The 14,627-nt window shown below is 36.3% G+C and overlaps 2 protein-coding genes across 5 annotated transcripts in view; one reads left to right on the top strand and one right to left on the bottom strand.

Moving 5' to 3' along the window:
* Nucleotides 1–14,627, top strand: part of pcxa (pyruvate carboxylase a) — a 596,757-nt gene that overhangs the window by 348,526 nt on the left and 233,604 nt on the right. The window lies entirely within an intron of this gene.
* The window catches only part of lrfn4a (leucine rich repeat and fibronectin type III domain containing 4a), a 35,011-nt gene that overhangs the window by 10,556 nt on the left and 9,828 nt on the right, over nucleotides 1–14,627 (bottom strand). Inside the window, exon 2 of the mRNA XM_039769068.1 lies at nucleotides 974–2,378. Within this exon, the coding sequence (XP_039625002.1) occupies nucleotides 974–2,364 (1,391 nt within the window). The 5' untranslated portion in view covers nucleotides 2,365–2,378. The remainder of the gene's footprint in view (nucleotides 1–973; nucleotides 2,379–14,627) is intronic.

The raw sequence follows: 14,627 nt of genomic DNA, 5'->3' as shown, positions 1-14,627 counted from the left end.
GCTTATCTTGAATGTACTCTTTAGAGTTCATCATTTTGTTAACAGAGCTTTCTGTTGTTCTAGCCTTACAATTGCCTCAACTTTATCGTTGTAACTGAGCAACAGAAACCAGAAATGACCAGTGGCAATGTGTTGTTCACTTTTACCACTAGTCCAGTGATGACTTCAGCAGCCAACACTCATGCTGTTCTAACAGAGTTTTTTTCCCTTATCAATAGGTTGTTTATTTTCCACACACACGACTCATGTATGTTCAACTGAGGTCTTTTTTGGATACTTTTCAGCCATAATTTATCATACACTTGCTATTGGTTTTGGTGATATGAGAAGAACATCATTTGTTGTTTAAATTCCTACCCCTGCTGTGAACTCTCCCTTCATGAGGCAATGGGTTGGTTTTGGAATTTCACACCCACTGAACATTCTGATTTTTCTCTCAAACATTTAAGCCTAATCCATTCATGGTTGTCACCAGATGTATAATATGTACGCCTAGTCTTGTAAGACTAGTCTTTTCATAGAGGCTTTTTTATCCTAACACTGATCTTTCAACATTTTAATTAAAGTATAAAAGGAACAAATGATTCCTTCTGTTTTATTTCCTTTTGTTTTTTTGATTGTCTTTTTAGCTTTTTTTATTTCTGCTGTTAAACCTATTTTAAATAGTTTTGAGAAGAATCTTTTTTTTTTTTTCTTCCTTCTTCCAAAGGCAGTGCCATTTTTTAATAGTTCATTGTAATTTTGCCTAGAATGAGTTAAATGGTAGACTTCCTGAAAACCTTTTTTGACTTATTCATGCACTAGAAGTAGATGTGTTGAGGGCTATACATTGACCTTGGTGGGTTGGAATATGTGCATGTATTAATCATTAAAATGGTTATCTTTTATCCTCAGTAGCAAATCCCTGCAGCAAACTTAATTGACACATCCAACTCTATTTGTCAACTGATATTATCCAATAAAATTGTCTTACCTGTACACTAGAGTTTCATCAACTGTGCAGTTGTACTGTATTTGATACATCCAAACAGTATAGGAAGATTTCCCAATTAGCCATCGAACAACTGCAGATGTGGCCGTCACATCTGTTATCCGAACCAACCTCTCTTGAGTTCTGCTGCTTCCCTCGGTGCTGTTCCCTCCCGTTTTTGCCGAAGTTGTAATATCACTGGATCCTGGGTCCTGATGTACAATGTGAATAGTACCATTGCTCCGGTGAGGAAGGGGAATAATTTTTAAATCCACCAAAGCTGTAGATTCCCCAGCTGCATTGATAGCAATGCAAGTGTAGGCTCCATCATCTCGTACTGTCGTCACCAAAATGTCCAAGGTGCCATTTCTGTAAGAGGCTGTTCGAGATGAGTTGGAAATGATTTTATCATCTGGTGATACCCAGTGAATCATAGGCTCTGGGTCACCTATTGCTCGACACCTAAGGGTAGCCCTTTGACCTTCCAGTATCCAAAGCTTATGAGTGTGTCTTGTAATAAGAGGTGGCTCACATGTAAACTCTTCTTCTGGTATAGACCAAAAGTAGCGACCTGCCAGATGTAAGGGTGAAGCACAAGTCTCCATATCATCCTCTCGAACCAGTCTTCGAAGCCAGAGCAATTCACAATTACAGTGTAGTGGGTTGCCACCAAAATTGAGTGTAATGATAGAGCTGTAGGGAGTAGGGCTTATCACACCTGTCTGAGATCTGGCAAACAAAGGATCTGGAGGTAGAGTCTGTAGCCTGTTAGAGGTCATGTCTAACCGAGCAAGTTTGTAAAGCTCAGCAAAAGATCCTTCCATGACAAAGTCTATTAGGTTGTGATCTAGGTTAAGTGAATGAAGGTTGACCATATTTTGGATTGCCTCCCAAGGAACTTTCTGAAGGTTGTTATAAGATAAATCCAAATCTTCTAGAGTGAGCAAGAAATCATCAAAAGCTAATGCTGAAACATTTACTAACTGATTATTATTAATAATAAGGTGCTGAAGGTTTAGCATCCCTCTGAAATCCTCATCATGAATTTCAGTCAGTCTGTTAGTGTCAAGATGTAGTGATCTAAGGCTCTCTAGATCCCCAAATGCAAAGGGCTGAATGTCGTGAATTGTGTTCCTGGACAAAGTTAGATCCACTAGACCAGTCATATTGGTAAAGTCTTGTGGCTCCACCACTCTAATAAAGTTGTCAGCAAGACGAAGCTCTACTGTGCGCCTGTCAATATTTGGTGGGATGAACAAGAGTCCTTTGTTGGCACAGAGCGTGCTTAATGATTCTGACAGGTTTTGGCAAACACAGTGGAATGGGCAGGCCTCTGTCATGACTGCAAAACTTCCCACCAGTAAAACACGCAGAAGCAGGATTTCCATGATCATTGAAGTCCTGAGACCTGAAATGAAGAGAAATCAAATTAAGCCTCAAATAGGAAATATTAATTAAGCAGGAGCAAATAATCGGTTCTTTTTCAATTCATTGCTGGTGGTAATGTTGGTTGATATAGTTGGTCAGTAAATATTCTATAATGACTGCTTTACTTTCAAGATGTTCTGTGACCAGACAGTCTTAAGAATTTGTATATTTATTTACTTTCTATACTTTACATCATTGCATGTTCAGCAGCAGTATATTACAATAAGTATGTTTGGAAATTGAAAAAAATTGAGTCTTTTTAAAGCAAATATAAATACGTATGTGATGCAGTTCACACCAACGCCATTATGGTGACTAAATAACACAAAGTTAAATAAATTACATATATGTTTATTAAAAGCTTGATTCGAAAAAAAGATATCTAAACCTGTGTCAAAGTGGGAATAAATGGTGTAGCATTTATTTATGTGTTGATATTTAAAACCAGAGTGTGATATATCCGACAGATAAATACCATAAGCTGCCACTGAAATGCCACCTACCTCTTTTCTAATTTGCATACAAACCATAATTAATTTATTGAGATGAAATGCTTAACCTTCCTGATCCTATCTCCAATTGCATTTAAAAGAATATATTAGAAGGTAAATATGTGTAGAATCAACATACCATTTAAGCAGGGCTGTTTTTTTTGTTCTAGCTGATATTTTCCTATAGCTGATGCATGGATTTACCATTTATTTGTGAAATTGGGTCTGTACCATGACATTCAAATGGCTCCATGTAAAAGTGTCTGTGGCGAGCTGCAAGTGGAATATTTAAGGTCTACTTTATTAAGCATCCTGCAAAAATCACTGAAAAGCATACTCTCAATGGGGCTGTTGTGTGCAGTTGATACTCAAGGAGAGTGAGAATAATCAGGGTTTTAGCTTTTTGGGGGAGTTGGTGGTGTGAATGGATTTTCATTTTCTGTTTGTCTATTTGAATAAATAAATGCCATCTTGTCTAATCATATATTTGCTTATGGTTTACACCTTTTTGACACAAACTCCAATCTAGACAAACAGGGGCATCTTGAGATACCACCAGTGCACTTCACACAAAAACACTTCAGGCACTTCTCTCTCAGAGGCAGAATACACACACACAGTTGATACATAAATGAGTGACACTATGTTTATGGCTTATTTGATTTATCTCTTGGGAGTAATTGTTTCCCAGCATAGTCAAAAGCACAACATAGTCTATCAATTGAAAATTTAAAAAGGCCTCATACCTGACACTCCATGATCTCTTTAAGCATGATAGCAACCCTACCTGCCCCAAATATCTGTGTGTGGGGTAGAGAATCTGCCTAATCTACAATATCAGTGAAGACCTACTCACCCTTGGGACTTGCAGCATTTTTGGAAGTGTTTTTGTATCCATGTCTATTTGCTGTGAACAGTTACAGTAACTGTAGTACCTGACTTTTTGCAGGATTTATCTGATAAAATTCTGCAAAATATAGACTTGCCATTTAGTCTCCAAATCCAGTTATCTTCAGTAACACAAGCTATAGTATAACTCAGAACATGCTGTTGTCTCTGAACAGTAATATCACTATGTGGAGTGCTGCCATAAAGTAGAGGCAGGTTTTGATTGAGCTTACTTCAATGGAATTGTCATTATAGGAAATGCCTTTGACAATAATCCCTCTTCTCAGACACTCAATTAAAACAAAATTTGGAATATATCTGTTTAATTTGCTCCTTCGTATGTAAGAAAGCTATCAGATCTCAGGCTTTATTTGGGAACTTTATATATAGAACAATTACCTTGAAGATCTTTGCAAATAGGAAACATGTTGGGTGCAGCCTGGTCACCTTTTGCAACTGATTAGAAAAGCTCTGGAATAAAGTCTCCTCAGCCACCGTCATGGGGAGGTTAGGGTCTTCTTTTAATCTTGCTATTGGGATCCAGACAGATTTCAGACTGTGACCTTTTCTTGCATATATTTTCATTTAGGGAAGCCCTTCACTGTCATGAGCAACTTGTTCAGTTCTGTGCATTGCTAGGGCCATGATGTTTATCAGCAGGGGTGTTTTTAATGCCTCGTATTGGTGGTTTTACGCTGCCTCCTTTCTATGCAAAGTTATGCTTGGCTGAATGTAACACAAGCCAATTTGGACCATTCAAGACAATGACAGGTTTAATGGGCATTTGATGTGCATTGCTATTGATTTTAATATGACTGCTATGGTGTGAAAGAAATTCAATATCTCTTTTATTTATTTATTTTTTATGGCAGCCTGAAAGGGTACTACTTAGTTGCAGAAAAGTGCTGAAAAATACAGTGTGGCAAGTTGAAGCCATTGTTAAAATGAAAGATTTATTACACAGAAATGTGTAGTTAGCAAAAGGAAGGTAGGAATGTTGGGTTGGCATACAATATATTTCCCACTATCCAAAACGGCTAATTTACATTTCCTATGTGCTTTTAAAGGCTAGAAAGCCTGCTTTCTGCTGCTTTAAACTAAAGAACTATATCGATTAATTCTTTTATTTGTCAGTCTGCTTTTCACTGTTAAGCTTTAAATGGCTGTATACTACTATGTACAATGTACTACTGAGCTGGCACAGTAGAATTTTATTTATCTTTCCTCTAATGGATTGCAGCAGCCTCGATTTATAGCCAGTAAGCTGCGATTTCTACTCATGTTTGCAAGATTTTCCCCCAATGACCTCAAATCAAATTAAAAAAAAAAAAAAAGTCAATACTAAGCAAATTGGCAGTGGTTATCAAATAATTCCTTTTATACCATCTATCTGTGTATAAATCCACTGAATCCAGTTCAGGTCACTGGAAACTATTTGAGCAGCATCATGCACGTGTAAATTTAGCTAACAAGAGCATGCCAACCACACACACAACTTTAGGTCACTGAGGTAGGAATGTCAACCACAATGACAAGAGAAATCCCTGCAAAACACAGCAGGCAAGTAAGCCTCCATTAGAACCTTAGTAGTCAAGAGGCTAACAGGTCTGCTGAACAACAGTAATTTCACTTACCAAACATCCCCACCCCATGCAAGTCAAGTATCCATTTCACGTGTCCTAACCACACCTTATTTCTTAACTCAAGTAAACTTAGTATAAATTTTATAACCTTGAAAGTTAATCTTCTGATTTTAATGACTGTCATTAAGGATTTCTTTAAGAGAAAACTTAAACATTTGTAAATGTATGCATGACTAAATGTCACTGTTCAAATGAGTTTTAGCAAAGATCTGCTATTTTTAATTGTATTTCTACTTTGTGCAAAAGCAGAGTCTCACCATTTTTAAAAACAGACTTTCCTGTCTAGACTGGGATGGAGGTGCAGTGGTAATGTCGCTGTCTCATAGTTCCTGGATGCTGAATTTAATTCCTGGCTCAGCCGCTGTCTGGATTTTTGTACATTCTCCCCATGTCTACATGACATTCCCCAATATCATAAATTCACTCGCTTGTGTATCATGCATTGCCATTCCATCCATGTCAGATTACAGTCTTGAACGTGATGTTCCTCGTGGCCCTTTTCAGTGGAGTAAATAGAATAAGAATTTGAATGGATTGATTTAAAAATGTAGTGGGAGAAGAACATACTTGACCCATCGCCATAGAAATAAATATGTATATCATAATGTATGTGTATATTTAACAATATGTAGGTTAAAAAGAAAAAAAACTGGCACAAGTAGGATCAATATATTAATATGTGCTTCACACTGCACTGATTTGCTTAAAATTCATGGTTTTCACACTCCAGTGCCAGCACCCAAGAGACCCAACTGTCATGCCATAAGAAAGTCATATTTTAAATTCAAAAAATTCCTATAGCTTTTACTGAAGTGTTGGCAACCAGTAATCCTCATCTGCAAAATGTATTACTGCATTGGTATTCAGGGCACATCAGCTGTGCAAACAGTTTTTAAAAAGCTACTTTTCCTTCATTTATTTTCAAGTTAGTGTTCAAATTGCGTTCTGATTCAAGGTAAATGTAATATTGTTATAAAAATCATATGCAACACATAAATTCACAGGTCCTCTCTCTATTATCTGTTGCAAAAATAAAATTTCTTTAACGGAATACAACATACAGTATATTGTATAGTGTCACAGTTTTGAAAAGTTTAATGTGATGTTGAAAGCAGTTCACTTGTTAAATTGTATGCACTATATTAAAAGGACATTCCAATAGCTGAAATACAGCAAAAATATGGGCAGTTCTGGACATGATATATAACAGCAGTGTCTGTAAAGTACTGTGTTTGTGTGCATGCATTTTGGTAATTCCTATTAAGTACACAGAACATGGATGTTTGCTCCCTGTCCCAGAGGATCATCCAGGTTATAGGTCTGAAATTTGCCTTATTCCCTGAGTTGAGCCATTTAGAAGAAATTGAGTAGGTTAACGAGGATGGAATTAATAAAAAGTTTTCACTTTAAATCTAGCATAATATAGTAGAGAATAAATTCACATTATTGAAGTGGCGAATGTCCCATCTTAATTTGACAGTAATTGTTTCAGGGTCAGAATAGAAACCTATCCCAGTTACACTGTGTGCAAGTAAGGGAACGGTATTAGACAGGCACCAATACTTGGCATCGTCTACTCATATTGGCGCAGGGACCACTTTCAAATTATCGCTTAATCTAACCTACATGTCTTTGGGAATGTGGTAGTGCCACCCATGCAAGAACAAAGAGAATGTGCAAATTCCACATGGATGAAGACTAGGCAAGTGATTTGAACTCCTCACATTGCAGAGGAGCAGCACTTAATATTGTGCCACCAGACTTGTTGAACTTCATTTTGGCTACACCCGTTTTTTTCCCCATAATGATAACCTTTTCAACTAGAAGCAGCAGCCAGAGTTAGGGGTGTGATTTGTTAGTAGTGATGGAGGAATGGAATTACTATTACACAAGTGATCCTTGCTAGTCTTTGAAATTTGTAGTTAATAGATTAATATTGAAAATATTAATTAAGCAGGAGCTTATTTAAAATTCTGGCGTGGAGATGAGGAATTAACATTTTTGGAACCAACATACAAAATGGTAACACTATAAATTCTAAAGAGAGTGTGTGAGTAAGGAGACCACTTTTATTGATGCTCTTGGGAATAGGATGCAATAAAAATAAGCATCCCTTAAGTCCACTGACAAATTCAGAAATGATACAGCCTTAAAGCCTCAAAACCTGGGCACATTTTATTCACAATAGCATTATTTCCTAGATATTCCTTTGATGGTTGTGGACTGTATTAAGGTATTTTATGAATAGTCTTAAAATGTAGCCTGTCTTTTGGGAATCAAGTAACTTAAAAAATAAATAAATAAAAATAAAAAACATACTCCACTTTGCATAAGTATTTCATGTTGCACTCTGTACCACACAAAGGAGTACAAGTAGTCTAGGCCTTCCTGTACTTGCCATTTTTATATTAAGGTGCACCAAATAAGCAACTGTATATTAACAGGTTTGAAATTTTATACCAGAGTATGTTGAATTTGGTCTTATTTGCAGTCATTAAGGTTACAGAGATGCAGGTACAGTAATAATGAGAATTACTGGTATTCTCTGGTTTTATAAATGTATATGTTGAAGTCTTTGAAGCCATTTTGCTCATTTCAGAGATGCTTTACTAGACTAGATTCTGCCATAAAGATTAAAATTCATACAAGCTATAGTTTTTAATTCTAAGAACTAATTCAAACCCTTAATCTTCAAATGATATTATGACTAGTAAGTGTTTTAAGATATGTTAATATATAGTATTAGTTAATATTTATTACATTTACTGTTAGTTGAAAAATGCTTTTATCATGAATCAAGTGGCATTTTGGGGATTAATTTGGAAAATAAAGCACCTGCGTAAAAATTGCATGTGTGACCTTTTCTGCACGGCTGATAAAATAATGTTACTATAAACGAATTGCAGTGCTGCTGTTACACAATGTTAAATAGCACTAGCTCAGAGTAGTGTTCATTTAAGCAGCAATTATCTATAAGATTTAAGTTTTTGAAATTAGCAGATGACTTAAATGCTTTACATTTTTGACTGAGTGCCAAGGAAATTTTGTAGCTTCATTTCTGCAATGAACTGCAGGGCCAATTCTATCTTGTCACATGTGGCTGGGATTTGTTTCACACTGTCTCTCAGTTTTGTGTCTGACTTTTTTTTAATATCCATTATTTTACTTCCATGTATATGACTGACTATTTTGCTTTTAGTAACACTCGTAAAAGCTCATTCTTTTGTGAAACGTTTTGGTTATCTTTGGTTTTAATTGCTTGCTGTAAGCTCATTTCCAAGATGTTTGCTCTGAAGACCAATATTATAGTCTGGAGAGAATTGAGAAGATTAATCTACCTGGTCCATGTTAGCAGAGGAAATTCAATTGTTTCTGAGAAAATGTTCAGTTAGCCTGCAGACTCCTTCATTAGACCAATAAAGTGAGACCATTATGTTGGTGTACTGCAACTGAAAAAATTAGCCTTATCTGTTTTGCCTTCCCTACACAACTCCCTGCTTTGGTCATAGTGGTTTCTGTGCCTGGTCTGTTGATAAACACACATAATGGATTAATGCAATATGTTCATCTATAATTTGGCTACTATTTGCTACAGAATGAGGTTTCTTCTTAGATGAAAACCATAAATGTCTTCCACGTATTTTCAGTTATGCTCTTAAGGATCAGCCATTCACTGTGCTTTAAGAAATATCTAGGTACGTATGAAACACGTTCTTACTTAACAAACTGGTATGAAGTGTCTGTCTTTGCTACCAGCAGTGTTTTTTGAGTTTCTATCTTCAGAGATCTCACATTCAATATTAGGTGGTCAAAGACCCATTAATAATAATTCTTTGTATTAATGTACATTTCATCTTAAAATTAACTTCAGTGAACAGTGGTTCTGCTCATTCAAAATGTTGTAAACCAGTTTCTATCCTTTCCTCTGTTTTAAAGAGGCCTTTTTTCTTTCATATATATGAATTGAGAGACTAAAGGTAGTGGATGCTTTTTTTTAATATATATTAGAAAAGATATTTTGTAATAAAGGATATGCATAGATTACCTTTTTTGCTTAGTAAAATAATGAGGAGCAATATTTGGCATAATGGTTGGTTGTGCTGCTTCATCTTCCAAGGATCTTGATCTGAATACCATCCCTGTATGTGTTTGTGTGGAGTTTGTACATTTTCCCTGTACTCCTATAGTAAAATAATCCAAAAATATTCATATTTGAGGGACTGGCAGATATGGTTCCTGACTTGTGACTAATCTTGTTAAGAGAGACTCTGGTTCCCTCTGACCCTGTAATTTAACCAGTATTTGAAAATAGTTGGAGAGAGATGATCATAACCACAGTCTGGCTGTTCTCCTTGAAGTAAAAATTATATTCTGCTCTGATCACATTATCTATAAAGACTTTAATTCAGTTGTAATTGTATTTATCTCCTTGCATTGTGATTACACAAATCATGGAGTTTTGTAATGTTAATCACATTTTTGCAGTGTTTTGTAGTCACAAGGAGCTTAAAATTCTGAGCTGTTATTAATCATTGCCCAGGAGGTTTCACTGCCTTATTCTTGTTGTACAGGAATCCTAAAATATTTATCAATGTTATGTTCTCAAACCTTGCTTAATGCAATTCAGCATTGCGGGGAGCCATAGCCTTTCCAGTTAATATTGGAGTCGATTACTGCTGGTACCTTAGTCTGTTGCAGTGAAAATTCCCACTCACGCTCACATGTGACCAGTATAGAAGCCACAAATCAACATACCTATTTTAGAATGTGTGAATTGACACTAGAGTGCCTAGATAGACGATTGCAAACTCCATGCAGATGATGAACTGTGGGTTTGGGGGGGCGTGGTGTAGGGGGGTTGAGGAGCAGGGGGAAACTTAGAATTGTGGATTTCAGAGACTGCAGCAGTAACCACTGCCACAATCTAAAAATGCTTTAATAACAAGCTTAAGAACAAGTAATAACAAGTAAAAACTGTATTTCGGTCAAGAACATGGTGTGTATATTTCTTGACCATTCCTTGCAATACATCACAGTATGAGAACAAATGACAGGGAGGGTACAAATAAGCTAATTAGTAATAGTAACACATCATCATAACTACTGTGGCAAGTATAACCTTAATTTTGGTGACCTCATGTTAAGCTTCTTGGACTTTTACGTATGAATTGTCATTTCTTGCATATATAATTTGTAGATTTAATTTTAATCAGAGAGAGAAAGTGTGAATGAGCAAGTGCACATGTAGCAGCTTTAAAATGCAGTACTCAGAGTATGAGGAGCAGCAGCTATATTGATCATAATAAGCTTGATTTAATAACAAATGTGCCTATTTGTGCTAATCGTGCTTTGCTCAGATTAGCTAATGCAGTTAATTTAAAAAAATGTCCAAAGATTAAGTAAAAAAATAATTAGAAATGCAATTATTTTAGTACTAGAAAAGCACCAGTAAATTATTTTCACATGAGTAGACTAGAGATGTATTGTATTTGTAGCTTGTCTGTCAAGTTACTTCAATAACGGAGAGCAAAAGGTACTTACTGACACAGTGGTATATCAGATGTACCAGAGGTCATTACTGATTGCTTGTGCAGAAGCCTTGGTAATTTATACAGTGCAAATCTATATGTTCATCTGTACAGATGCCAAGTAGTTTGCTTGTTTTTTTTAACATCTTATCAAAAAGATTAGTTTAACTGCAAGCAAGCCAAATGTTTAAACTTGTGGGGCCTCATGTATAATGCCGTGTGTAGAATTGGCACTTGGCGTATGGACAAAAGTGGAAATGTGCATACTCCCAAAACAAGCATAAGCCAATTTCCATGCACCTCCGCACCATAAATCCTGGTCAGTGTGAAATGTAATGTATGTGCACACACCTGCTGCCCCTTCCCGGACTCCTCCCAGAATTATACCCCTTTGAATATAAAATATAGATAGCCCCTTAAGTTCAGCATTTTGTGAAAAGACGGTGGAAAAAGCACGGGGAATAAAAGGAGAATTTCAGCGAATGCGAAGTGGAGACAAGGAAAAACTTACCATTTTTACTCGTGTACCTCACGCCCTTGTGTAAGACGTGCACCCTATTTTTTACAAAGAAAATCACAAAAATCATATTTGCCCTGTGCACGACGTGTGTTGTGATTGTATAGGAAGCGTTTAGGGCATGTTTTCCGCGAAATGCCCTTCTGTTTTGGTTGCATGACGAAAGTTTTTCTTTCTTTCATCGCTAATCTCGAACACATGACTCTGGAACACCATACTTGCGACCTGCTGCCCGATTTCCTATCTTCTCTGCTTCCAAAATCACTTTTAGTTTCTCTCCTGCCGTGAAGGAGCATAAATGCTTGCTACTATCCATGCTGAATGATGACGCCAAACTGATTAAAAAACAAGAGCAAGTGAGAGAGAGAGAGAGAGAGGGCGAGCGAGCGAGCCCAAGCAGAAGAAGTAAACGTGTTAGAATTACATTTCCTTGTGTATGACGCGCACCTGATTTTCTAATGCGAATTTTCAGGAAGAAAATGTGCGCATAGTACATGCGTAAATACAGTATTTGTTGGCTTAAGCAGTGAAATAAACAACAAAAGGAAGTTGATTGAGTGAGTGATGCAGAGTGGGAGAGACCCTCAAGTTCAGAAAGTGGCACAGTGCCAGAAATAACAGAAAAAATGGTCAAATATCAAGTCTCTGTGAAAAGGTGAGTCGTAGCCGACTGTCTGAGTATTCTACAGAAGCGTATTAGAGTACAGAGAAAAGAAAAAAAAACAGGGACACAGTAAAGTAAAAAGGTTCAAAATTTCCACATTAATCTTGTAGTTTATTTTTTTCATTAAAGTAGACCATGGTAAATTTCATCTAAAAATCAATGTTTAAAAGAGTTTCTCAAATCCCATCGTAAGTGCAGTAGCATGTTAAATGCTTCTTATTCTGTGTATGTAAAACACTGCGTGCTTCTTAAACAGTCTTTTTCGTACACGGAGCATACAGACCCTGATCTCCACACAGAATACATTACATTCATGATTATATTACAGCTCTCTGAATATTTTAGAATACTGTGATGTATACTTTATCATTTTCATGATAAATTGCATTAAAGCATGTATTAAACATGGGGGCACGGGGGCACAGTGATAGTAATGAGCTGGCACTCCATCCAGGGATTGTTCCTGCCTCCCGCAACATGCTTGCTGGGACATGCTTGACCCTCGATGAAATAATTTATTGAAACAGTTCTGTCTGTGAAACGTTTCAACCCCCAATTCCTTTTCTTCCAGTTTCTTTCTCCACATAACCATTCACCACACAATAAGCTCAGATATAAATGTCAAACAAGTTGTAAGCTTAGAATGTCGATTCTTCTAAATTTTTAAGGAACATTGAAAAATCTTGGTAATACATGTTTAATTTTTCTATCCATCTAGGGTTGCACCAGTACCAACAAGCATAAAGTGGGAGGCAGGAACAATCCCTGGATAGTGCACTAGTTCATCACTACTGCTGTGACCCCGTGCCCACAAGTGTTTAATTTTTAACAGTATACATTATTTAAGTTAAGGTAACAATTCATTTGTATAATGTAACATGCATACTTTAATGCATTTCATCTTAAAAATATCAAGTATACATCCTAGTATTGTAACAGCTCACAACTCTAAGAGGATAGCATTTGGAAATCTAAGTAGACTTAGAAGCCAGTCATGATCATCTGAAAATACGTGCTCTCTTCTATTGAATTGAATTGAATTCCTTTGTCATTGTATGGTACAATGTGATTCAATTTGCAAATCCTCCATAAACTTATTTTCCTATAAAATGATAAAATATTAAAAAAACTGAAAAATATACATTATGAAAGCATAAGTACAATATACATGTACATAGTGCAGATAGTGCAAACGGTTCATGAAGTGGCTCAGGTTGTTCAATATGTCATTTGTAGTACAAGTTTATAGTGTGGTAATTATAAGGACAAACAGTTCTGCCGGGAGCACTTGATGAACTGATTGAATGCGTTTAAAGCTCTTGGGATGGAACGGTTTCTGAGCCTTGAGGTCCGTGCAGGAAAGGCACTGAATTATTTGCCGGGTGGGAGAAGTTCAAATAGATTGTGCACATGGCTGAGTGGAATCCAATGTGCTATAAATGTCCTCCAGAGCTGGAAGCTGTATCCCAATAATCCTCTGTGCTCTCAACACAACACACCATAGAGATTTCCTATCAGCTGCTGTATAGCTCTGATTCCACACTCTGATACTGTGAGTTAAAATACTCCTTGTGGTGCACTGAGAATAACCGCACTAAAGCGGCTATGGTATTTGGAATAGCTTGGCCATTCTATTGTTGCAGGTTGATTACAATCGGGTGCCTTAAATTTATAAACAATATGCGGTTAATTTAAGTGTATTTGATAAAGCCAGTGTCATGGATGTGAATCTAAAAAAGAAAGGGAAACCACACAGGAACAGTAGCACTGCTTTGATGGTGGGTGACCGCCAGTTTGCAAAAGGTGGGGGTCAACTGCCGTGAGAATGTGTGTGGCTTTGCACTGACTTTAGTTTTTACACATTGCGATGTGAACATGTGAACACAATGGGCATATGTAAGATTTTTGTGTATATCCACTGTTTTATACAGAAGGCCCCTGGTGCTTGGCTTTAACAGATAAAGCATTCATAATGTATTTTAAGAGCCACCATGTGAATTTTTTGGATGCCTAACTTCATACTAGGGATGAATAGCTTTATTTTCCATATGTCAAATGTACATCAATATTCTTATTTGCGCTTTTCCTAATTCATACTCAGACATACTATGTGTATTTAATGTATCTAGCTTAACTACTTGCAATACATTGAAAATCATTAATTATACTTTTCATGTGCTTGCTGCATGAGGGATAATTAAAATTTTTAGCCTCAAACTGGAAAATATATTAAAAATATTGTAAGTTGTGTGTGTTCTTGTATTTTTTTTTTATACAAAATGGAGAAAGTTTAACTCCTTTGCACTAAAATATTTGAAGTACATGTTTCTAGCATTAGTAGTTTTTTGGAGAAATTTCTTATTTCAGAAACAAAGTTAATTTAACTACTTTTTCTATAATTTTCTTTACAAAATGTAGACTCTAAGCACTGTAACACATTTAGTGTTTAAGCACATGCATGGAGCACTCAAGCACATTTAAGGGTAAAACAAATGCCA

The sequence above is a fragment of the Polypterus senegalus genome, chromosome 11 (genome assembly GCF_016835505.1).
Source record: "Polypterus senegalus isolate Bchr_013 chromosome 11, ASM1683550v1, whole genome shotgun sequence".
Classification (NCBI taxonomy): Eukaryota; Metazoa; Chordata; class Cladistia; order Polypteriformes; family Polypteridae; genus Polypterus; species Polypterus senegalus.
This window is presented reverse-complemented; position numbering and strand designations above follow the sequence as displayed.